General features: G+C 39.7%; 1 protein-coding gene across 5 annotated transcripts in view; it reads left to right on the top strand.

Moving 5' to 3' along the window:
* GANC (glucosidase alpha, neutral C) overlaps positions 1-26,959 on the top strand; it is a 77,368-nt gene that overhangs the window by 23,567 nt on the left and 26,842 nt on the right. For all 5 annotated transcript variants that reach the window (XR_007133109.1, XM_047766598.1, XM_047766600.1 and 2 more), the window contains 6 exons: positions 7,276-7,321; positions 10,169-10,235; positions 12,232-12,328; positions 13,515-13,695; positions 13,925-14,078; positions 22,848-23,083. Coding sequence is in view for 4 of the 5 variants with exons in the window: in XM_047766598.1 (XP_047622554.1) it covers positions 7,276-7,321; positions 10,169-10,235; positions 12,232-12,328; positions 13,515-13,695; positions 13,925-14,078; positions 22,848-23,083 (781 nt within the window). In the remaining variant the exon portion in view is untranslated. The remainder of the gene's footprint in view (positions 1-7,275; positions 7,322-10,168; positions 10,236-12,231; positions 12,329-13,514; positions 13,696-13,924; positions 14,079-22,847; positions 23,084-26,959) is intronic.

Genomic DNA, 26,959 nt, shown 5'->3' with positions numbered 1-26,959 from the left:
AATTTGGAGTTTTCTTAAAAAGATGAACATCCACCCACCATATGTTACAGCCATGACATAGATAGGAATTTTTCCACAAGGAATGAAAGTGTAGGTCCCTACAGATATTCATAGCAGCATTATTTGTAATAGCCAAAAACTGGAACAAATGTCCATCAACCACTGAGCATGAACAAACTGGTATATCTATAAAATGAGATACTAGTTAGGAATAAAAAGGCATGAACTATTGAATTAGATGAACCTCAAAATAATTATGAACTTTGATCCAAAAAAATTAGCCCAAAATACATTATTAAAAAATCCTATCACTACCCAAAGCAGTCTACAGATTCAATGCAATCCCTATCAAATTACCCAGGACATTTTTCACAGAACTAGAACAAACAATCCAAACATTTATATGGAATGACAAAAGACCCAGAATCACCAAAGCAATCCTGAGAAACAAAAACCAAGCAGGAGGCATAACTCTCCCAGACTTCAAGAAATACTACAAAGCCACAGTCATCAAAACAGTATGGTACTGGTATCAAAACAGACAGACAGACCAATGGAACAGAATAGAGAATCCAGAAATAAACCCTGACACCTATGGTCAATTAATCTTTGACAAGGGAGGCAAGAACATCAAATGGGAAAAAGAAAGTCTATTCAGCAAGCATTGCTGGGAAACCTGGACAGCTGCATGCAAAGCAATGAAACTAGAACACACCCTCACACCATGCACAAAAATAAACTCAAAATGGCTGAAAGACTTAAATATACGACAGGACACCATCAAACTCCTAGAAGAAAACATAGGCAAAACACTCTCTGACATCCACATCATGAATATTTTCTCAGGTCAGTCTCCCAAAGCAATAGAAATTAGAGCAAAAATAAACCCATGGGACCTCATCAAACTGAAAAGCTTTTGCACAGCAAAGGAAACCAAAAAGAAAACAAAAAGACAGCTTACAGAATGGGAGAAAATAGTTTCAAATGATGCAACCGACAAGGGCTTAATCTCTAGAATATATAAACAACTTATACAACCCAGCAGCAAAAAAGCCAATCAATCAATGGAAAAATGGGCAAAAGACCTGAATAGACATTTCTCCAAAGAAGATACACAGATGGCCAACAAACACATGAAAAAATGCTCAACATCGCTGATTATAAGAGAAATGCAAATCAAAACTACCATGAGATATCACCTCACACCAGTCAGAATGGCCATCATTAATAAATCCACAAATAACAAGTGCTGGAGGGGCTGTGGAGAAAAGGGAACCCTCCTGCACTGTTGGTGGGAATGTAAACTGGTACAGCCACTATGGAGAACAGTTTGGAGATACCTTAGAAATCTATACATAGAACTTCCATATGACCCCGCAATCCCACTCTTGGGCATCTATCCAGACAAAACTCTACTTAAAAGAGACACGTGCATGCACCCGCATGTTCATTGCAGCACTATTCACAATAGCCAGGACATGGAAACAACCCAAATGTCCATCGACAGAGGATTGGATTCGGAAGATGTGGTATATATACACAATGGAATACTACTCAGCCATAAAAAAGAATGACGTAATGCCATTTGCAGCAACATGGATGGAGCTAGAGAATCTCATACTGAGTGAAATGAGCCAGAAAGAGAAAGACAAATACCATATGATATCACTTATAACTGGAATCTAATATCCAGCACAAATGAACATCTCCTCAGAAAAGAAAATCATGGACTTGGAGAAGAGACTTGTGGCTGCCTGATGGGAGGGGGAGGGAGTGGGAGGGATCGGGAGCTTGGGCTTATCAGACACAACTTAGAATAAATAGATTTACAAGGAGATCCTACTGAATAGCATTGAGAACTTTGTCTAGATACTCATGTTGCAACAGAAGAAAGGGTGGGGGAAAAATGTAATTGTAATGTATACATGTAAGGATAACCTGACCCCCTTGCTGTACAGTGGGAAAATTAAAAAAAATTATTTAAAAAATCCAATCAGCATGCTGTACAGTATCATTTATATAGAATTCTCAGCATGCAAAGTGGCTGCCTAAGGATGGGGGTAGGGAAACAAAGGAGGGAGAGGAATGCAAACAGAAAGGAAGAATTGCAAACAGACACAAGGCAACTTCTGGGGTGACAGGTGGTCATTATCTTTATTGTGGTTATGATTTTATGAGTGTATACATATGCCAAAAGTTATCAAAATTGTACGCTTTAAATATGTTCAGTTTATTGAATGTCAGTTCTACCACAATAAAGTTTTTTTTTTTAAATAAATACTGGAGAACAGAATCATTATAGTAAAAATGAAGAATGCCTCTGATGGACTTATTAGACTGAATGCAGCTAAGGAAAGAATGTCTGAGTTAAGGATGTGACAGTAGAAATAATCAACTAAAAAGCAAAATGGAAAAAAGACTGGGGAAAAAATGAGAATGGGTTACCCAAGAACTCCAGGGAATCTACTGAAGATATAATATACAAATAATAGGAAGAAGTCTAGAAGGAGAATAAAGAGAAAGGAACAGAGGAGTGCCGATCATGGCACACTGGAAACAAATCCGACTAGGAGGGTTCGATCCCTGGCCTTGCTCAGTGGGCTAAATATCCAGCATTGCTGTGAGCTGTGGTGTAGGTCACAGACGCAGCTTGGATCTGATGTTGCTGTGGCTGTGGCGCAGGCTGGCAGCTATAGCTCTAGCTATAGATCAGACCCCTAGCCTTTGGAACCTCCATATGCCATAGGTACGGCCCTAAAAAGCAAAAAAAAAAAAAAACAAAAACAAAAAAAAAGAGAGAGAGAGAAAGAAAGGACAGAAGGAATATTTGAATCAACCACTAAAAAAAGTTTAAAATGAGTATAATTGATATATTAAGAAAAGAAAGAAATGGATTCATATAAAATGCTCAGTTAAAACCATAAAAGACAGGAGTTCCCTTCGTGGCTCAGTAGTTAATGAACCTGACTAGGATCCATGAGGTTTTGGGTTCCATCTCTGGCCTCTCTCAGTGGGTTAAGGATCCGGCATTGCCCTGAGCTGTGATGTAGGTTGCAGACACTGCTCAGATCCAGCAGCTGTGGCTATGGCATAGGCTGGTAGCTGTAGCTCCGATTCAACCCCTAACCTGAAACTTCCATATGCCAAGGGTGCAGCCCTAAAAAGCAAAAAACAAACAAAACAACAAAAACAACATAAAAGATAGAAAAAGTATGGAAGACAAAAGTGGAGCAGAACAAGGGCAACAAATAGAAAGCAGTAATAGGAGTTCCTGTCGTGGCGCAGTGGTTAACAAATCCTACTAGGAACCATGAGGTTGCGGGTTTGATCCCTGGCCTTACTCAGTGGGCTAAGGATCTGGCATTGCCGTGAGCTGTGGTGTAGGTCGCAGATGCAGCTCGGATCCCGCGTTGCTGAGGCTCTGGCGTAGGCTGGAGGCTACAGCTCCAATTCAACCCTTAACCTGGGAACCTCCATATGCCGTGAGAGCAGCCCAAGAAATGGCAAAAAGACAAAAAAAAGTAATAAAAGTAGTTATTACTCTAGGTGTATCAATAGTCATCTTGAATGTCAATGGTCTGAATATACTAATTAAAAGACAAATCATCACTATGGAACAACATACAAGGTTCAATTAAACATTGTCTGTAAGAAACAGATGTTAAATATAAAGACACATATGAATAAAAGTAGAGAGGGAGAAAGACAACCATGCTAACACTAATCAAAAGAAAGTAGGAGTTGGAGTTCCCTGGTGACCTAGCAGTTAAGGATTCAGCATTATCACTGCTGTGGCTCAGGTTTGATCTCTGGCCTGGGGAACTTCTGCATGCCACAGGTGTGGCCAAAGAAAGAAAGAAAGTAGTTATATTCATTAATAGAAAGAGCTGACTTTAAAACAAGGAGTTATCAGGAATGAAGTTTACTACATAATGATAAAGGAGTCAATTCTCTGGAAAAAACACAACTTTACTATGTGTGTGCCTAACAACAGAGCATCAAAATAATTGAGGCAGGAATGATATAACTAACTGCAGGGAGAAATAGATGAATCCACTATTATAATTAGAGACAACACCCTTCTATCAGAAATGGACAGACTCAGCAGAGACAAAATCAGTAAGGGCATATTCTAATTCAAAAACATCATCAGAGTTCCCACTGTGGCACAGCAAAAACAAATCTGACTAGTAACTATAAAGATATGGGTTCAATCCCTGGCCTTGCTCAGTGGGTTGAGGATCCGGCATTGCCGTGAGCTGTAGTGTAGGTCACAGATGTGTTTTGGATCCCACGTTGTTGTGGCTGTGGCATAGGCCAGCAGCTGTAGCTCTGATTTGACCCCTAGCTTGGGAATTTCATATCCTGCAAGTGCAACCCAAAAAGAAAAACAAAAACAAAACCCACCATCAATCAACTGGATATGACTGACATCAATAGACTTCTTCATCCAATAATACAGATTCTTCGGAGTTCCTGTCATGGCTCAGTGGTTAACAAATCCGACTAGGAACCATGAGGTTGCAGGTTTGATCCCTGGCCTTGCTCAGTGGGCTAAGGATCCAGCGTTGCCGTGAGCTGTGGTGTAGGTTGCAGACGCGGCTCAGATCCCGCGTTGCTGTGGCTCTGGCGTAGGCCGGTGGCTACAGCTCCAATTCAACCCCTAGCCTGGGAACCTCCATAGGCCTAGGGAGTGGCCCTAGAAAAGGCAAAAAGGCAAAAAAAAGAAAAGAAAAGAAAAGAAAAAAAACCAATAATACACATTCCTTTCAAGCTTACATGGGACATGCACCAAGATAGACCATATTTTGTCTCATGAAATACATGTTAACAAACTTAAAAGAATAGAAATCACAAAATGCAGCTCTCAGACCACAATGCAATTAAAGTAGAAATCAATAATAGAAAGATGGAAAATTCCAAAATACTCAAAGATTAAACAACATGCTTCTAAATAACACAAAGAAATCCAAAAAAGAAAAAAAATTAAATGAAATGAAAGTGAAAGTACAACTTATCAAAATTTATGGGATGCAGCAAAAGCAGTGAAGAAATTTTGCTTTTCTAACATATGAATTCAGTGCTACAAAGATTTTTGTTGTCGTTGCTAAACTTAAGAAAAATAGAAGACTACGCAGAGAGTGGCTTGTATGTGTGTCCTGGACAGAGAAACTTCGTGAGCTGGGTTAATATTAATTTACATAGAGACTCAGACAGGACACCAGTTACCTTGGGCAAAGTACTGGTAGTGACCAAAGCTCTTCCCTCTGACCCTCTCCTGAGAAACAGAGCTACTATCAAGACAAATTCATGTACACTCTGTGTGCCACCATGTCCTCAGCTCCTACATTGAATGTTTTGAAGGCCTGTCTGTAAAGCCAAAACTGTTGTTGGGAAGAGTTTTGCCTATGAAAGTCTTGATGATTTTAAGGATCAATCCATTTGCTGCTCTTACAACTAACTAATCCTGGTGACAGATCTGTATTTCCTGGAGAATAGGCTAGAGCTGTGATACAGACCTTTGAAAAGTATTTTGGTCATCACATGAAGTCTTAGATTCACAACAACAAAAAATCCTATAGTGCATCCTTAGTCATGTTGACTTATGACATTGTGTGGTCACTGTTAGGGTAAGCTTAAATTCAGGAGACATAGGATGTTCATGTAGGTTCTGATAAGTTAGATTACATAGCCAAAATTTGGACATTTTTAGAGAATCTTGTGCTTTATGTAAAAACACTCCTAAGGGAAAAAAAGAATATCGTGATTTTTAAGATCCAAAGTTGCTCCTAAAAAGACAGTATCAATTAATGTACCTACTTTGTACTAAGCTAAGGATCCCATACTGTTCTGATCTCCTAACCTGGAGAAAGACATAAATACTGGATAATCAGACCTCTGGGACTGAACGATTGTTCTTCCAGGTTGTTATGTCACCCTACCCTAACAGCTCTAGCCTCTTCTACCAGGAAATACAGGTCTGTCACCAAATTATTTCACTCAAAATTTAGTAAAGTGTTTACCTCTGAAAGCTGTGGGAGTGTGCAGGGAGATAGATACATTTGATGAGAGGTACACAGGACCTCCAAAGGAACATGTCATTTCTGTTGCTTATGCTCACTGGTGGGTTCTTAGTCATTCAGTTTAGAATTACTCTTTAAACTCAGCACATAACAATATATACTCTTCTCTATGCATGCATTTGACACTAAAGAAAAAATTAATGTATGATGAGAATGAATAGGTAATTCACAGAAGAACTAAAAATATCTGTTAATGGATAAAAAGGTAGTCTACATCATCAGTAATAGAAATTCAAATTGAAATGCATTATCTTTTCTAAAATTTTAGATTGGCAAAAGTTTGTTGTTTTTGTTTGTTTGTTTTTGGCTTTTTAGGGCCATACCCACGGCACATGGAGGTTCCCAGGCTAGGGGTCTAATTGGAACTATAGCTGCTGACCTGTGCTACAGCCACAGCAATACCAGATCTGAGCCGCATTTCTTACCTACACCACAGTTCATGGCAATGCTGGATCCTTAATCCACTGATCGAGGCCAGGGAATGAACCCACAACCTCATGGTTCCTAGTCAGATTCGTTTCCACTGGGCCATGGCAGGAACTCCCTAGATTGGCAAAGATTTTTTTAAATCCATAAAGTCCAGCATGGAAGAAATAATCTCTCAAATACAACTGTAGGTGTTAGAATAAGTTGTCAATCATTCTAGAAGACAGTGTATCATGTTGCTCGGCACTAGGGTAACAATGCCTGAGAGGAACTGTGTTCTACCTTCTTATGTTTTGTTTAAATATTATAAGCATGTATTACAATAATAATAAAAAACTGATACATGCATTTTAACTTTTTTTTTTAGGGCCACAGGTGAAGCATATGGAATTTCCCAGGCTGGGTGTCAAATTGGAGCTACAGCTGCCTTCAACCACTGAGCGAGGCCAGGGATCAAACCTGCGTCCTTATGGATACTGGAGGGGTTCATTACTGCTGAGCCACAACAGGAACTCCCTGATAAATCCATTTTTAAAATGTTAACAAGAAAACTCAAATATATCTACATCTTTATAAGAAATCAAGCTATTAGATTAATGTCATAAATGTTTGTAAACTCTGTAACATTTTTATAATGATATTATTTGTAATAAGTTTAAAGGATATAATTTATGGGATCTCAGACATTGAAAATCAAAATCTTTATCATTGAACAAAATTCTGTCAGTCTTGCCAGGAGTGAACAACTTTATTTATATTAAAACAGAGCTACCAAGGAAAATGAGGAGGATGCATCAGTTGACACCACTCAGGTAATTTAGATTAAGCAATTTATCTTCTTCACTTTCATCATTATTACAGAGAATAAAATGGGTTCTGTTCTTCCCTTCTACAGATGGGTAATTGGCAAATGCTGTATTATGTACAAATGGGACCACCTGTCTCTTCTGCTCACTTTATCATCACAATGATTTATTTACTCATTTGTTCATTCATGTATTCATTCATAAAACAGATAATTCCTGAGTCCCCGCTTTGTGCCAGGCACAAAAAATTATTCTAGGCAAGGAGAATCAGCAGTGAATAAAGCAAATCCCAGCCTGTCCTCATGAAACTTAGAAGCTATTGGGGAAGTTCCCGTCGTGGCTCAGTGGTTAATGAATCTGACTAGGAACCATGAGGTTGAGGGTTCGATCCCTGCCCTTGCTCAGTGGGTTAAGGATCCGGCGTTGCCGTGAGCTGTGGTGTAGGTTGCAAACGCGGCTCGGATCTCACGTTGCTGTGGCTCTGGCGTAGGCCGGTGGCTACAGCTCCGATTCAACCCCTAGCCTGGGAACCTCCATATGCCGCGGGGGAGTGGCCCAAGAAATGGCAAAAAGACAAAAAAAAAAAAAAAAGAAGCTATTGGGAAAGACACAACACTAAGTAATTACAAACATGAAGAGTGTTACAAAAGGATGCCATAGGAGCATACGGCGAGGAACCTGACCAAGACGAGGGTCAGAAAAGACCTCCTGAAGGAAATAATTTTAAAGCTAAAACTGATGCATGAGGATATATATTAGCTAGTCAGAAGGTTGGGAAAAGAATATTCCAGGTAAAGGGAATTATATACTCAGCGATCATGAGTACATTTGAAGAAATGTTGTATAATACAGAGACACACACATATACACATCTTTTAGCAAGAGAAAGGAAAGCAAGGGAAAAGGTGCTATATAACATGGCGAGAGAGAGAGGCAGAGGCAGTTCTGTGGAGAGTCTTGAATAATTCTTTTACTCAGTAAACATTTGTTGAGAACCTCCTGTATGCCAGGCACGTTGAAGGAGTTGATGATATATCACTGAACAAATCAAATTCCCCCATTATCATGGAGCTTACATTCTTGTAAGTCATGTTAACCTTGGTCTTTAAGGAAAGGTCTTAAGCAGCAAGGATGCATGGTCTGATTTCTGTTTTTAAAAGATAATTTTGGTTGACTTCTGAAGAATGGATATTTCAGAAATCTCTTCATCCAAAGCCACATGCGTTTTTCAGAGAAGCTCTGACAGTAGCTCTGGCCACCAGGAATGGTGAAAAATATTTCAAGTGCAGTAAGACAAAAGCTTTTTCCTCTTAAGAACTGACCCCTACAGATGAGTATAAGAGAAAATAATTTTTCCACTTTCAGATAGGGAAGATAAGAACAATGAACACAGTTGTTGTGCCTTACACAGTTTTGTGATAATATGTTTGACCCACTTTTGGGAGACCTCTAATCAGATAGCTTAGATAGCAGTGAGTCAGACACCCCCTGCAAGAATCTAATGACAGCTATGAACCATCTCTGTAGAAAAAAATTTTTTTTTCATATTGTTTGAGGGAGTTTAAAAACTTTAAAGCCTATGTAGACCTCAGGATAATAACCTTTAAGAATTCAGGTGTGATTTTTAAAAAACAAACACAGACTACTCACTTTACAGAAGTTTTAAGTATGAAGAAACAACCTAAAAGTAAGGAAAGGGTTCATTTTTTTAAAACAAATGTGCTTTTCACATACACACACAGTTTTTTTAAAGCTTTTTCCATTTTACTAGAGAAAAGGAGATTTTCTTGAAGCTGGAAGTTTATAACTAGGTCAAAAGACTCTGAACCTGAGCAGTCCCCATCCCAGTTGACTCTCCACCCAGCACAGGAACATAGCTAGTAGCTAGCTAACTGAAGCAGGGGGAAAGTGCCCATCCCAGCCAAAATCTTTGCTTAGAGTCTCTCAAAAGAGACCCAAATTATTTGATTCTAAATGTTTTGTCTTCATGTGTAAAGACTGCATGTTTCAAAGGGCTTTCACATCATTTTGGCTCTTGTAAAGATATCCCTGTCAAGCAGTATGGCAGTTCCTAAAAAATTAAACATAGAATTACGCTATGATCCAGCAATTCCACTTATGGATATATATCCAAAAGTGAAAGCGAGACTCAGACTATTTGCATGCCTCTGTTCATAGCAGCGTTATCACAATGACCGAAAGGAAGAAGCCATCCAGCAATCCAAGAGTCATTGTCACATGAATGTACACACAAAATGGGGTTTATATATACGATGGAGTATCATTCAGCCTTTAAAAAAGTAAGAAAGTGCTGAGGCATGCTGCAAAATGGATGAACCTTGAAAACAGTATACCAAAGTGAAATAAGCCAGTCATAAAAGGACAAATGAGTATGATTCTATCTCATATGAGATACCTAGAGTTGTCACATTCATAAAAACAGGAAGTAGAAAAGTGGTTGTCAGGAGCTGAGGGGAAGGAAGAATGGGGAGTTATTTTTTAGTGGGTGCAGAGGTTCAGTTTGGAAAGATGTAAAAGTTCTGAGATGGACGGTGGTGAGGATTGCACAATAATGTGAACATACTTAATGCCACTTAAAATGGTGAAAAATGTCAATTTTATATTATGTATATTTTACCACAATAAAAATATATTCATGTCAGCTATAGGCCACAGGTTGTTTAATGGGATTCATATAGAACATAGATCTAATTTGTTAAATGTACTGGTATAGTCTTTTAAAAGATGAACTCATTTCCTCAGTTTAATAATTTAATCAAAGAAATGCTATCGTGGTAACCACATTTGTTGCAATACATAAACTCACTTTGCTACCCTTTTTTGTGCCAACAGGAGAATCCAGAGGAACTAGGCCTGTGGGAGGAGAAATTTGGAAATTTTGTGGATGTCAAAGTTAATGGTAAAATTGAAACTGGTGTAGTGTTAAAATAGGTCTTTCCAAAATGGTAAATGTCTCTATCTAAAGGTACCTTGAGGAGTTCCTGTCATGGTGCAGCAGAAACAAATCCAACTAGGAACCGTGAGGTTGCGGGTTCTATCCTTGGCCTCACTCAGTGGGTTAACGATCCAGCATTGCCATGAGCTGTGGTGTAGGCTGCAGATGCAGCTTGGATCTGGCGTTGCTGTGGCTCTGGTGTAGGCCTGCAGCTGTGCTTCCGATTAGACCCCTAGCCTGGGAACCTCCATATGCCATGGGTGCAGCCCTTAAAAAAATAAATTTTAAAAATTTAATAAGTAAATAAATAAAAGTACCTTGAGCTTTGGCACCTAAACACATGTCTTCTGTAAGGAGAACAGAAATCTCAGATTTGGGTCCCCTATTCTTCAGTAATGCACCAGAGAAATAGTGAGTGTCTGACCTGTGGGAAGTTTAAAACAGGTATAGGCCTCACAGAGCTATGGTCTCATGGAAGGCCCTAGGTCAGCATACTGCTTGCACTATCCAGTGACTCAGGTGCAAATTCCACATTTACAGCATTCTGTACCCCCCCCCCCGCCCCATTTTCCACATTCTATTTTTTCCTCGTTTTTACAGCCACACCTGTGGCATATGGAAGTTCCAAGGCTAGGGGTTGAATCGGAGCTGCAGGCCTATACCACAGCCACAGCAACAGTAGATCTAAGGCACATCTGCAACCTACACTGCAGCTTGAGGCAATGCCTGATCCTTAATCCACTGAGTGAGACCAGGGATTGAACGCTCATCCTCAGAGACAACATCGGGTCCTTAACCCACTGAGTCACAACAGGAACTCCCCAAATTCTATTTTTACGAGAGTCAAGTGATGAGAAACCAAGTTCTAGAGCTTCTTACCTCCAACATGTGCAGCCAGTGGTTCTGAACCTTTTCCAGTCCTCTCCATCATTCATGCAAGCATCATGTGTCCATCTATGACATTTCTTACTAGGCTTAGTGATGGTGGGGGGATGGGTGGGTCTAGATGGCTGGGAAAGAATTTGTCTCTTTAGGAGATAACATCAAATACTTTTTCCTTGTGTAGTTGGAAAAAATACTTTTCTGCTTCCTACTCCCTAACCTGTAGAATAACAGACCTTCCCTAACTCCTTGAGAATCTCTATTCTAGCATCCTCTTCTATGGCCTAGTATAATGATCGAGACTGACATTGTGTCCAAAAATTGTACGTGGGGGGCCCTAGGGCTCTCCTTTCTGTAACATTATAATCTTTTTTTACCTTATCTATAAAATCCCCTTTCCATAAACTCCTCCAAATAAGGACCATTTGATGTCAAATACTTTTCTCTAAGAGTGAATTTCAGCCAATGTTATCTTTCTTAGTTACTTTCATTTTCCCCATATTTCTAAAATAATTGTTAAAATAAAGGACTTTTGTTAAAGGAAATTTATTAATTTACAATCACAGGGAACTGGGGGGGAGGAGGATTTTGAGGAACAAGGAAAGTTTCTCCTGGTGTCCTTGACATTATAATTCTGCATGCGGTAAGCGTGAATGATCAGGCAGAGGACATGCAGTCTTTCATCCAGCAAAGATTAAAAATGCTCACTATCTTCTGCTTCCTAAGGCAAAGAAGTATGCAATGTATTTCAGAAAAATTTAGATTAGGAAAAAATCTAGAATTTTGTAAACATATTTTACAGATAGAAAAGAGATTTACTATAAATAACGACACAGAGAACTTTAGCACACAGTCAAGGAAACATAACTAATAAGTGACCAGAACTTTGCCTTGTGCATTTTTGTATCCCCACAACACCTGAATATAACATCATACAGAGTCAGCGTACGTGATCAGGGCAAGCTCAGGTCTCTCGATCCTTAGTCAAGTCATCTTGCTACTCTTAGAGTTAGTTGAATCTCCTTAGTTGATTGTCCCACTGAGAAGGAAAACTCAGTCACTGTCCTGGTCCCTGCAGGTCCTACGTCCATTGGTTTGGATTTCTCCTTGCATGGATTTGAACATCTCTATGGGATCCCGCAGCATGCAGAATCACACCAACTTAAAAATACCAGGTAAAGTGAAAAACAAGAATTCTTACCAGAGGCTTTGGTTTTTGGACTGGAAATGTTTGAAAGTAAAATGTGAGATGTCTGCGCCGTTGCTAATATGAGCCTCCCCTTTTCCTTTTTGATATTGCTTGTAGATCTTTAAGTATTTTCCTTGAATGATTACTCAGAGCAGTGGTTTTCAATTTTTATTTTTTGTTTGTTTTTGTTTTTGTTTTTGTTTTTGCCAGGCCTGCAGCATGCAAAAGTTCTCAGGCCAGGGACTGAACCCACAACACACCAATGACCTGAGCCACAGCAGTGACAATGCCAGATCTTTAACCCACTAAGCCACCAGGGAACTCCCTTATTTAATTTTTTTGGCAAAAATTAGACAATTATAAAAACTGTAATGTGGAACCCTAAAAATATAGAGTAAATAAAAATATGGAGCTGCTGTGGTTGAGTAGGGTGGAGTTCTTCAACACATCACCTCCCTGGGTTTTGCTTTTAGCTCTCAAGGCCTTTCTGAAGACCCCTTGGAAACACGCTGTGAAAATCACTGACCTAGAAAAAGCTTTTACGAAAAATGGACAGTGAGCCAGAGAATGTAATCACCCTCGGGGAGGTTATTTCAGACTAACACTATTGACCAAAAAAATGCCAGAGGTATCAGAGGAAGTAGAACCAAATGAAACACAGTCTGATCAAATCTGCCAGGTTTAGGTGCTGCTTAGATAATAAGTAGACATAGTGACAAGTGAATCAGAAACTGTGTTGCTCTCACAGCAACCTGAGTTCTATGCTCCCCACACAATTCTGTTCCTAACTTTCCCTGCTCAGCACCGTAGAAGCATATTAGGACACCGGCATTCTGTTTTAGCAACAGAGAAATACTCATAAAATTTGTCAATTTATTGTGTGCTTACTATTGTGGAGGATTCACAGGAAACAGTCCTCACCTCCCAAGAGATGTTCAGAAAAGATATCTCAGTTATGAGCTCATGCATGCCTATAGTAGCATGAGGGGAAGCTAAAGCAGTCAACGGAGGGGAGCCATATTTACCCAGCCTGGGTCAGAAAACCTCTAGGGAAATGTTAAGAGTTGAGCTTTGAAAGATGTATAGGACCTAAGACTTTGCAGGGGAGAGTGGAGCTGTACTATTCGTTAATGTATACATGATGGTCATTGATAATCCTTTGTGTGTTTCAGAGATGGAGAGGCTTACCGTCTTTATAATCTAGATGTATATGGATATAAAATACATGACAAACTGGGCATTTATGGGTCAGTGCCTTATCTCCTTGCTCACAAAGTGGGCAGGACTCTAGGCATTTTTTGGCTAAATGCCTCTGAAACGCTAGTGGAGATCAATACAGAACCTGCTATAAAGGTGAGCTATATCTCATGGCTGCATGTCATACTTACAAAAGAAACAAAACCAGTGAAGAGTAATCATAGCTCTAGGTTTTCTAGTGGCAGTCATCTGCCACCAGAGTCTTCACAGTATAATCAGTGAAAATTATTGGTATGTAGTAAAGGGACAGACTATTACACACATTCGGGTGTGTGTTGTGGGTTGGAAGGAAATTTTTCAGACCTTCATTCCATTCTTTTTCCAGTATACACTGACCCAGATGGGTCCAGTTGCTGCTAAACAAAAGGTCGAATCTCGAACTGATGTGCACTGGATGTCGGAGAGTGGAATCATTGATGTTTTTCTGCTGACAGGTCCTACACCTTCTGACATCTTTAAGCAGTACTCATACCTTACAGGTATTTGCATGTGGAAGTACCTGTTTCTTATTCCATTATATTTCCTGTATCCCATGTATGATCACTGTAAGTTACTATCTGTTTCACACCATGTAGAATTTACAAACAATTACTCAAGCTTTTTAAGAAGCAAGCATTTCTGTTCTCAGACTCATCCCATTCAGCTTGGTTAAACATTCCACTGGGGCTTGAATTCTTCATTCTCTAATCCCTGATACTCACCATCTGTATTCCTTGGAGCCTTTAACCCCTGGGCTTTCTCTAACTTCATCTCAGATGACCAGTGTCCCAACCCAAACTCTTGTCTGTTCTCTTCTTCATTAAAACATACCACTAAAGCATTTTGTCTTTAAAAGATGTAAATGATTGGAGTTCCCTGGTGGCCTAGTGCCATTGGATCTAGCATTATCACAGCTGTGCCTTGGGTCATTGCTGTGATTCTGGTTCAGTCCCTGGCCCGGGAACTTCCACATGCTGCAGGTGTGGCCAAAAACAAATGATAGAAAAGACTGTTTTAACTGATGCAGAAAAAGCATTTGACAAAATCCAACACTACTTCTTTTCTTTTCTTTTTGGTTGCACCTGTGGCATGTGAAAATTCTTCAGCCAGGGATCAAACCCGTGCCACAGCAGTGACCCAGGAGGCTGCAGTGACTACATCGGATCCTTAACCCACTGCACCACAAGGGAACTCCCCAATGCTATTTCATGATTAAGACTTTCAGAAGGTTAAGAATAGAAGGAAACTTCCTCAACATGATAAAAGGCACTTAAGAAAAATTCACAGCTGTCAAACTCAGTGGTAAAAGACTGAAAGGTTTCCCCAAAGATCAGAAACAAAATGAGGCTGCCTACTTTCACCATTGTTATTGAACATTGTAGTGAAGGCTCCAGCCAGAGAAATTAGGCAAGAAAAAGAAAAGGAATCTAAATTAGAAAGGAAGAAATTATTTCTATTTACAAATGATGTGATCCTATATAACAGTATTTCAAAGTCACACACACACACACACACACAAAACTACTGGAGCTAATAAACATGTTAACCACAGTTGCAGGGTTCTTGATCAACACACAATCAGTGGTATTTCCAGCAATAAACAATCTAAAAAGAAATTGAGAAAATAATTCAATTTACAATAACATCTAAAAGAATGAAATCCCCAGGAATAAATTTAACCAAGGAGATGAAAGACTTGTATGCTAAAAATTATAGCACATTCCTAAATTTAAAAGGCCTGGAGTTTGCGTTGTGGCACAGTGGGTTAATGATCTAACTTATCTCTGTGGAGGCTCCTGTTAGATCCATGGCCCAGTGTAGTATAGCATTGCTGCAGCTATGGCATAGGTCAAAGTTCAGGCTTGGATTCGATCCCTGGCCTGGCAACTTCTGTATGCTTCGGGGACAGCCTGAAGAATAAAAGAAAAAAAGAATAAAATGAAAATAAATAGGCTTAAATAAATGAGAAGAAATCCCATGTTCATGGTTGGAACACTTAATATTGTTACCATTGAAAGTAATCTATAGACTCACTGAAATCCTTGTCAAAATTCCAATGGCCCTTTTTGATAAAATGGAAAAGCTCATCTTAAAATTCATATGGAATCGCAAAGGGCTCTGAATAGCTAAACAGTCCTGGGGGTTAAAAAAAAGTTAAAGGAGACATACTTCCCACAACAGGGATCTTCTCTAGCCCAAAATCGTGGGAAACTAGAGGCTCAAATTGAAAGTTTGTGTAGAGAGAATGAATCTCTGCGAAAAGCAAGTGAACGTGATAATGACACACTAAGAATTAAGTGCAAAATCATAGAAGACCAAACTGAAACCATTGGAAAATTAAAAGAATGTTTACAGGAAAGAGAGGAACAAATCAAAACATTACATGAAAAGATCACTGAAATACAAAAGTGTACTCAAGAACAGCTTGATGAAAAATCTTCACAACTGGATAACGTAACTGAAAAACTAGAAAGACATAGTGAAAGAAAAGAAAAACTAAAACAGCAGTTGAAAGTAAAGGAATTAGAACTTGAAGAAATTAGAAAAGCTTACAATACACTTAATCAGAAGTGGCATGATAAAGGAGAACTTCTCCGTCATCTTGAAATGCAAGTAAAAGCAGTAAAAGAAAATTTTGAAAACAAAGAAAGGAAACTTAAAGCAGAAAGAGACAAAAGTATTGAACTGCAAAAGTAAGAATTAAGTCCTAAAGGATGCAATGGAAAAGCTTCATAGTATGGATGATGCCTTTAAAAAACAAGTTGATGCAATTGTTGAAGCTCATCAAGCTGAGATAATACAACTGGCAAGTGAAAAACAGAAATGTATTGATTCTGTGAATTTAAAGGTCCATCAGGTTGAAGAAGAAATGCGTGGACTTCTGGAGGAAACATGCAAGAACAAAAAAGCAATGGAAACAACAATTAAGCAACTTGCTTTTGCTCTAGATCAAATTCAGCAAGATATGTGATGGTTCTGAGAACAAATTTAATTGAAATGGACCAGCAGACCTATTGTAAAAATGATTAAATATTGTAATAGTAGTAACTGCTATGACTTTGAAATGTCTCTTTCTGTACATTTCATTCTGATTATAGCTGATTATATTTTAAAAGACTTTTTGATCAAGTATTAATTGTATATGTAGGTTTTTTATAATAAATTGTTAATTATGTGTATTAGAAAACCTATCAAAATAACTAGACTTAAAACACTTTTCTTGTTAAAAAAAAAAAAAAAAAAAGGAGACATACTTCCCAGTTTCAAAACTTACTGCAAAGTTTAAGTACTCCAAACTGTGCTACTGGCATAAGGATAGACATATAAGCCATTGACAAGGTAGAAATGAACCCATACATCTCTGACCACTTGATTTTCAATAAAGGTTCAAGACCATTCAGTGGGAAAAGAATCATCTCTTAACCACATGGTACTGGGACAACTGTATATCCACACACAAAAGAATGAAACTGGACCCCTATATCACACCACAGACAAAAAATTAACTCATAATGAATCAATGGCATAAACATAAGAGCGAAAGTCATAAAAACTCTTAGAAGAAAACAGGGGTAAATCTTCATGACTTTGAATTTGGCAATGGATTCTTAGCCATGACACCAAAAATATGAACAACAGAAGAAAAATTTAGATAAGTTGGACTTATTTAAAACTGAAAACTTTTGTGCATCAAAAACATTATCGAGAAAGTAAAAAAGCACCCTACAAAATAGGAAAAATGTTTGCAAATCCCATATTTGATAAGGGTCTCAAATCCAGAATATGTGAAAATCTTAACAACAAAAAGGAACAGGTTTTTTTTGTTTGTTTTTGTCTTCTTGGTATTTCTTGGGCTGCTCCCATGGCATATGGAGGTTCCCAGGCTAGGTGTCGAATCGGAGCTGTAGCCACCGGCCTACTCCAGAGCCACAGCAACTTGGGATCCCAGCCGCATGTTCAACCTACACCATAGCTCATGGCAACGCCAGATCATCAACCCACTGAACAAGGGCGGGGACCGAACCTGCAACCTCTTGGTTCCTAGTCGGATTTGTTAACCACTGCACCACGATGGGAACTCCCAAAAAAGAACAGTTTAATTCTAGGATGAGCAAAGGGCTCAAGCAGACATTTCCCCAAAGCAGTAGACATTTCCCCAAAGCAGATGTGCAAATGGATTAACAAGCATCTGAGAAGATGCTCAACAGCATTAAGTATTAGGAAAACGTAAATTAAAGCCACAATGAGGAGTTCCTATTGTGGCTCAGTGGGTTAAGAACCCAATATAGTGTCCAGGAGAATGCGGGTTCGATTCCTGGTGTTGATCAGTGGGTTAAGGATCCAGCCTTGTCTCAAGCTGAGGCACAGGCTGGCAGCTGCACCTCGATGAGACCCCTAGGCCAGAAACTTCCATATGCAGCAGGTGTGGCCATAAAAAGAAAAAAAATATATTTAAAATACACACGCAATGAAATACAAATACTGCTTCATAGCCACTAGGATAGCTAAATAAAAAAAGGAGAATAGTGTTGATGAAGATGAGGAAGAGTTAAAAACTCACACATTGCTAGTGGTAACATAAAATGGTTCATCTGCTGTGGAAACAGTTTGGCAGTTCCTCAAAAGCTAAACATAGAATTATCATATGACCCAGCCCGAAGATTAATTTTATGTGTCAGCTTACCTAGGTCATGGTGTCCAGATGGTTATACACTAGTCTCAATGTCTCTGTGAGGTTATTTTTTTTAGATGAGATTAACAGAGTTAAATCAGTAGACTCTGTGTAAAGCAGATTACTCTCCATAATGTGGGTGGGCTTCATCCAATCATTTGAAAACCTTAAGAGAAAAGGACTGAGGTGTCCCCTAAAGAAAAAAGAATCTGTCTTCAGACTGACTCCCTTTGTATTCAAACTGCAACTTCAGTTCTTCCCTGAGTGTCCAATCTGCTGGCTTACCTGCAGAATTCAGAGTTGCCAGCCCCCACAATCACATGAACCAGATCCCTAAAATCAATCACTTTTTCTTTGTGTATATGTATAAATATGTACATACATACACACACCCTATTGATTCTCTGCAGAACCCTGGGCATCTACTCAAGAAACTGAATAAGGACTTAAACAGATACTTGTATGCCAGTGATCATTGTAGTATATTCACCATAGCTCAAAGGTGGAAACAAGCCAAGTACCCATCAAAGATGAGTGGATAAACAAAAAGTAGTATATAGAGAAAATGGAAAATCACTCAGCCGTAGCAAGGAATGAAGTTCTGATACATGCTGTAACATGGATGAACCTTGAAAGCATTATGCAAAATAAGCCAGACACAAAAGGACAAATATTATATGATTCCACCTATATGAAGTACCTACAGTGGGCAAATTCATAGAGACAAAAAGTAGGTTAGCAGTTACCTGGTGCTAGAGGGTGGGATGGGTAACAGAAAGTTACTGCTAATGCTTACAGAATTTCTGTTTGGGGTGAAATTTCTGTTAAAATTTTTGTAAAATAGCTAGTGGTGATGTTAGTACTACACTGTGAATGTAACTAATACCACTGTATTGTACACTTAAAAACAGTTAAAATCGGAGTTCCTGTCATGGTGCAGCAGAAATGAATCTGACTAGGAACCATGGGGTTTCGGGTTTGATCCCTGGCCTTGCTCAGTGGGTTAAGGATCTGGCATTGCTGTGACTGTGGCTTAGGCTGGCAGCTGTAGCTCTGATTAGACCTCTAGCCTGGGAACCTCCACATCCCGCAGGTACAGTCCTACAAAGCAAGACTTCACTTAGCAGTAATATGTTACATATATTTTACCACAATTTTTAAAAATTGATAACATACCCCCCAAAAAAACTCACATTGAATTGTATTCTTTATATGGGTAAGATGTATGGTATATGAGTTACATATCAATAAATCTGTTAAAACTCAAAGTAAGATAGCATCACTTCTGCTGCATTCTATTGTTAAAATTTCCTGAGTCCAGCCCATTTTCAAGAGAAGAGGAATTTGATTCCAGTTTCGATGGAAAGAACAAAGAATTTGTGAATATGAGAAGATACCCACATAGGAATAAGTACCATCAAGACCCACCTACTTGAGTTCCCATCTTGGCAAAGGGGAAACAAATCTGACTAGGAACAATGAGGTTTCTGGTTTGATCCCTGGCCATGCTCAGTAGGTTAAGAATCTGGCATTGCTGTGAGCTGAGGTGTAGGTCGAAGACATGGCTCAGGTCTGGCATTGCTGTGGCCCTGGCGTAGGCTGGCAGCAGCAGCTCTGATTAGACCCCTAGCCTGGGAACCTCCATATGCCATGGGTGCAGCCCTAAGAAGACAAAAGACAAAAAAAAAAAAGGCCCACCTACAGTCCCTTTCAGCATTTTTATTAGAGAGAATAAGCCTGACTTACAAGAAAGTGCTTCAGAAACAATGGATCTACCACTGTGGTCAAAGAAAGCTGATTTAAAAATTTATAGATTATCTGTTGACTCCTGAGGAGGATTTAGCTCAGTGATATCTCTCCAGTATTATACCATAATTCCCTGGCTAATCAATATTCAGTGTTTACATTTTTCAGATGCTCAGAGTAGCAGATGCTTTATCCATTCCACTTCCTCCCATGGAGATTTCCTCCCAGATCTCAGTGTGGACTGCTGTTTTCTAAGCTCCCGGCACAGCTTTCATCCTAGGACTTACCATTTTCTGGTGTTAAATCCCTCCTTTCTTGGATCCTGTGTTTCCTTTTTTATTATTATTACCTTGTTTTTGTTTGGGTTTGTGTGTGTGTGTCTTTTTGTCTTTTGGATGGCACCCGAGGCACATGGAGGTTCCCAGGCTAGGGGTCTAATCAGAGCTACAGCTGCCGGCCTACACCACAGCTACAGCAATGCGGGATCTGAGCTGCATCTGCAACCTACATCACAGCCACAGCCACAGCAGGATCCTTAACCCACTGAGCAAGGCCAAGGATCAAACCCGCAACCTCATGGCTCCTAGTCGGATTCATTTCCGCTGCACCAAGACGAGAACTCCTGTTTTTGTTTTTGAAGTATCTTATGGTAGTTTCCTATGGAAGTGTGCATTAGAGGTGTACTTTTTGCCTCTTTGCAAATATGAAAACATCTTCTTTTCCTACTTTCACCCTTGTTTGATAATTTGGCCAACTAGATTAAAAGTTATTATCTCAGAATTTGAAGGCATTTCTCTGCTATCTTCTTGCTCCAAAATAGCACTGAATTCTGTTCCTTTGTATATGATCTTTTCTCTCTGAACTATCTTATCTCTTGAAATTTGTAATATTCTGAAACTCTGAAATTTTAGAATCAAATTCCTTGATAGAGACCTTTTAAAATAAACAGTGTGCTGCTTGTTCATTCTTGAGAATTGTGTCCTTCAGTTTGGGAAAAGTCTTGTTATTCCTTTGAAAATTTTTTCCCCTTTTTCTCTCTATACTGATTTTATAATCTCTCTTCTGTTTCTGAACAATTTTCTCAATTTTCTCTCTTCCAGGCCTTCCATTTTTGCTATCGTATTTCTATTTTCTGCAGACTTTTCTTATTTAACTTTTTAAATTAGAGTATAGGTGACTACCAATATATTAGTTTCAGGTCTACAACACAGTGGTTCAATATTTTTATAGCTTCTACTTCATTTAAAGTTATAAAATTGGCTTTATTTCCTGGGCTGTAGATTACATCCTTGAATCTTATTTATTTTATACATATGAGTTTGTATCCCTTAATCCTCTACTCTGTCTTGCCCTTCCCCACACTTTTAAGCACCTAGCTTTCCAGGAGCCTGAAATGTATAAAGGAGTTAAGAAACGTTTGTGTCCACTCTTACTACTCAACACCAGCATTCATTATATGGGGAAGGGAAAATGCAGACTTCTATCTTCTGATGGTCCCTTATTTCTAATATCTTATACTTGCTTATGCTATCTGAGTCTTATTTTATGGTGCAACCTTTTTTTTTCCCATCTCTCTGGAGATACAACATTTTGATGTTTACTTTGATTCCTTGTGTTGTCCCTGTTTTCTCAGATAGCCTTTTATTCTGTTTCCTTATGTGAGTTGCTCTCTCTAGCTTTGGAGCCTTTACTCAAATGTTGGATGATCTTTGGCTATCCATGCATATTAAGAATAAGGTTCTGCCTGGAAGCTCTATGTGCCTGGATGAGCTTTACACTGTCATGTCAGGTGGTGGGGGGAGTTCTCCTGTGTACTAGTGTTCTGAGAGCAGGGATGAACTCTTCTTGTTGACATCCCCCTCAGAGGAACTCTGGTGAAAGCTTACCCAGCTTTGCTCAACAGTAACCATCCCTCCCCTGCCTGCTGCCTTTCAAAATTTTGATGAAATTACTCCCCTCCTGTTCTCTTTCTTCTTGTGGTTTTATTCTTTTTCTCCCCCCCATTTTTTCTGATCTTAGTAGGACTGTAGGGAGGGAAAGGAGATAAATGCAAGTGGTTGACTAGAAGTCCTCCATGTTATCACTAAATGTTTTAGTAATAGTTTCTTAACAGTTCTTCTTGCCTTCATTCTCCCTTCAAATCTGCTACCTAATTTTTCTAAAACATAGGTCTGCTAAGGTTACAGCTTGCCAAATTTTTGAGACTTCCCACATGAGAAGATTTAGAATCCTTAGCCTGAACTATAGGACCTTTTACAAATTGACCATCTCCAGGTTTGTTGTTTACTGGTCTCCCTCTGTGTAACCACCCTGGAATATTTGTTTTTCCCTAAGCTTATCATGTTCTTTTCTGCCTCTGTGTCTTTTCTGTTTCTTATGCCTGAATACTTTATCCCTTCCCCTTGTCTGATATGCTGTTACTTATTCTTCAGATTTCAAACTAAGTGTTGTCATCTCTGTGAATCCTGTCAAGACTCCACATTTCACTGCAGGCAGAATTTATCAGCCCCTGTGCAATCCCACAGCACCAGGCTGATGCCTTTAACATAGCAGGTTCTATCTCAGAGCAGAGCAGTTTGTTCACATGCTTACCTCATCAGCCAAACTGTCACTCTCTTAAGGGTAGGGCTCTGCTTTCCTCTTGATATTCTAAGTACCAGGCTCAGTGCTTAGACCCTGTAGACATTCAGGAGATGCTTATCAAATGTATAATTATCATGGCATGGCTTCCGTGCCTGCCCACTTGCATCTCTCATAAGCATCCTATCTTAATAAATCTATTTCTTGCCTAAAAAAATGTATAATTATCATGATGGTGATAATTGGCTCAGTTATCATCTCCCCCTTTTAGGCACACAAGCCATGCCCCCTCTCTTCTCCTTGGGGTACCATCAGTGCCGTTGGAACTATGAAGATGAGCAGGATGTAAAAGCGGTGGATGCAGGATTTGATGAACATGACATTCCTTATGATGTCATGTGGCTGGACATAGAGCACACCGAGGGCAAGAGGTACTTTACCTGGGACAAGAAAAGATTCCCAAACCCCAAAAGGATGCAAGAGCTGCTCAGGAGCAAAAAACGTAAGGTAAAATAAGCCAACACTCAAATCTTTTCATTACAAAGAACTTTTAAATGTTGCCTTGGCACATTAGTAGAAGAGAACAATCTGGTAAAAAAATGGCCATGAAAATAGAACCTTCAAGTGTAACTGTAACTGTGATAACAGAGAAGCACTGGTGAAAAGGTGATGATACCATCCACCCATGCCTAGCTGTCTAGGTTCCCATAAGGATGAAGGGGCCTAGAATTCAGTCCCATTTGTTATGGCCTCCCTCTAGTGATGTGATAGAGGCACCCCATGCAAAATGTGGTTTTGATGTCAGGATTGATGACACCACACTGGCACCAAGAGGGTATGAAAAGGTTAATTAGTCCCATATGTTTGTGGAGAGCGGAGCTGACTCCCCATTCCTTTGAAAATGGCCTGAGAGAGGAGTTCCCATTGTGGCTCAATGGGTTATGAACCTGACTAGTATCCGTGAGGATGCAGGTTCAATTGCTGGCCTTGCTTAGTGGATTAAGGATCTGGTGTCACTATGGCTGTGGTGTTGGCTGGCAGCTATAGCTCCGATTCAACCCCTAGCATGGGAACTTCAATACTGTGCAAAAGAAAAGAGAGGAGTTCCCATCACGGCGCAGTGGTTAACGAATCCGACTAGGAACCATGAGGTTGAGGGTTCGGTCCCTGCCCTTGCTCAGTGGGTTAACGATCCGGTGTTGCCATGAGCTGTAGTGTAGGTTGCAGACGTGGCTCGGATCCCACATTGCTGTGGCTCTGGCGTAAGCTGGCGGCTATAGCTCCGATTCAACCCCTAGCCTGGGAACCTGCATATGCCGAGGGAGGGGTCCAAGAAATTGCAAAAAGACAGAAAAAAAAATAGAAAAGAAAAAAGAAAGAAAAGAAGAGAAAATAGCCTAAGAGAGAGCTGGAAAGGAGATTGGCTCAGAGGTGGTTAGAGGGTTGGACTGGGGTAAGGATTCCTGTGCACACACCGGGGCTTGTGTGGTTTGAACTTCCTGTTGGCATCAGAGAAGGGAGCATCAGGGCTTGCTCTGCATGCATAGATGTAGGCAGAAGGGTAAAGGGGAGCAGTGAGGCTTGAAGCTCTTAACAGTCTCTTAACAGCTGTATTACACCATTTTTCCTGCTTGCTTTCCTGATGGACTCTATCTGTCTATCTAGTTAAGGAAAGAACTAAAATAGGAGTTCCCATCGTGGCTCAGTTCCCTTAGTATCCATGAGGATACAGATTTGATCCCTGGCCCCACTCACTGGGTTGCCATGAGCTGTAGTAGGGTCGCAGACTCAGCTCAGATCCCCGTAGGCCGGCAGCTGTAGCTCTGATGAGACCCCTACCCTGGGAACCTCCATATGCTACAGTTGTGGCCCTAAAAAAACAAAAGACCAAAAAAAAAAAAAAAACAAAACACAAAAAATTAAAGCTAGAAAATGGAAAGGGGGAGAACACATTGGAAAGTGTGTTATACCAGGGTGGTTGTGGTGGTAATAGCAATAATGAAAAGAGTGAAGGAGAAAAAATATGATAGAGGAAAATGGGAGAGCTCCATATGTATCATGTAAATGGATCCCTGCACTTAATCTCGCTCTGAGATTAAAGATGCCTTTTCAACCCATTCCACTGAGCTTCAGGCCTTTCACAGGTGGTCAGAGCCAATGCTGTTAACTCCTAATTTCTCAATGAATAAACAGCTACCATTTATCAAGCATTCATTATGAGTCAGAGAGTACAATAAAACACATTATTCCTTCCAGTTTTCATAAAATTATGAGGTACATCTTTTTATATCACTTTTCAAATGAAGAAACTGAGGTTTAGAGTAGTTTTGTATTTTGCACAAAGGCATACAGTAAATAAGTAAGTAGCAGGGCAAGAATCTGAACCCTGGTCTGCCTGCCTCCAGAGCCTACATTCTTATAAGCAGTTATTTCTCAGGGCCTTCAAATGTCCAAGATGCTGTGCTAAAGATAAAGGGAATGAAGAGATGAGCTCCTTGGAGTCTTACAGTAAGTGATGGAGAGGTAGGCGTACAGAAACCACAGTACAGGGCAGTAACGTGACAGTCAAAGAAAGATGGGAGGATCGGAGGGAGGCAGGAGGTGGACCAAGAGAAAGAAGATTGCATCCTGCTGGACTCAAGCTGGGCTTTCTGCATTTTTGATGAGCCCTGAGGATGTCTGTCTAACTTGTGGAAAAGGGGGAGAGGAAAGAAAGTGTAGCCAGAGGTTGGAGCACCCCGTGGTGTTTGGAAAGCATCGCGCAGGCTGGTTTGACCAAAAAGCAAGGCATGTACAAGGTATGAATAGGTGGGAATCTGACCTTATTGTAGGCTGCTTTGTATGCATTTGGAGACATTAAAAGTTTTTGAATAAGGGGTTAATAAGCAGAATATACGAAGAACTCCCACAACTCAACAACCCTAAAATGACCAGATTAAAATTTGGGAAAGAGCTTGATAAACATTTCTTCAAAGAAAATATACACATTGCCAACAAGTACATGAAAAGATGCTCAACATCACTAATCATTAGTGAAATGAAACTCAAAACTATGGGGTACCACTTCATACCATTAGAATGGCTACTACCAAAAAAAAAAAAAAACAGGAAACAACAAGTGCTGGTAAAGATGTGGAGAAATTGGAACATTTGTGCACTGAATGTGGAAATGTAAAATGCTGCAGCCCCTATGGAAAACAGTATGGCAGTTTCTAAAAAAATTAAAAGAAATTACCATATAATCTAGCAAGCCCACTTCTGGGAATATACCCAAAAGAACTGAAAGCAGAGACTGCAGCATAAATTTGTATGCCCATGTTCATATCAGCATTGTTCACAATAGCCAAAAATTAGAAGCAGCCCAAGAGCTCTTTGACAGACAAATGGACAAAGGAAATGTGGTGTATACATACAATGCAATCCTTCCTTTTTAAAGGAAGGAACCTCTGACACCTGCTACACCATGGATGAACTTTGAGGACATTATGCTAAGTGAAATAAGTCAGACACAAAAAGACAAGTACTATATGATTCCACTAATCTGTAATACCTAGGGTAGTCAAAATCATATATAGAAAGAAGAATGGTGGTTTCCATGGGCTGGTGGGGAAGAAGAAATGGAAAGTTGTTTTTGATGGGTATAGAGCTTCAGTTCTGCAAGATGAAAAGAGTCCTAGACATTGACTATACAACACTATGAATGTATTTAACACTATTGAACTGTACACTAAAAATTGGATAAGGAGTTCCCATCATAGAGCAGTGGAAACGAATCTAACTAGGAACCATGAGGTTGCAGGTTCGATCCCTGGCCTCCCTCAGTGGGTTGAGATCTGGCGTTGCCGTGAGCTGTGGTGTAGATCACAGATTCAGCTCAGACCTGGCATTGCTGTGGCTCTGGCATAGGCCAATGGCTACAGCTCCGATTAGACCCCTAGCTGAGGAACCTCCATATGTCGTCGGTTCGGCCCTAAAAAGACAAAAGACAAAAGACAAAAAATAAATAAATAAAATAAAATAGGTTAAGATGGTGAATTTTATGTTATGTATATTTTACAGTTTTGTCATTTTTTCAAGTTTTTGAGCAATGAAATAAATTTTTAGTATGTAAAAAGATTTGAATCGATGTGAAGAAGGATGATTAGAAGGTTATTCTGGGGGAGTTCCTGTCATGGCTCAGCGGAAACAAATCCGACTAAGAACCATGAGGTTATGGGTTTGATCCCTGGCCTTGCTCAGTGGATTAAGGATCCAGTGTTGCTGTGAGCTGTGGTGTAGATCACAGACGTGGCTCGGATCTGGCATTGCTGTGGCTGTGGCCTAGGCCGGCAGCTGTAGCTCCAATTAGACCCCTAGCCTGGGAACCTCCGTATGCCGCAAGTG

The sequence above is a fragment of the Phacochoerus africanus genome, chromosome 2 (assembly GCF_016906955.1).
Source record: "Phacochoerus africanus isolate WHEZ1 chromosome 2, ROS_Pafr_v1, whole genome shotgun sequence".
NCBI classification, from domain to species: domain Eukaryota; kingdom Metazoa; phylum Chordata; class Mammalia; order Artiodactyla; family Suidae; genus Phacochoerus; species Phacochoerus africanus.
The sequence above is the reverse complement of the archived record's forward strand: the minus strand, read 5'-3'. Positions and strand labels throughout refer to the sequence as shown.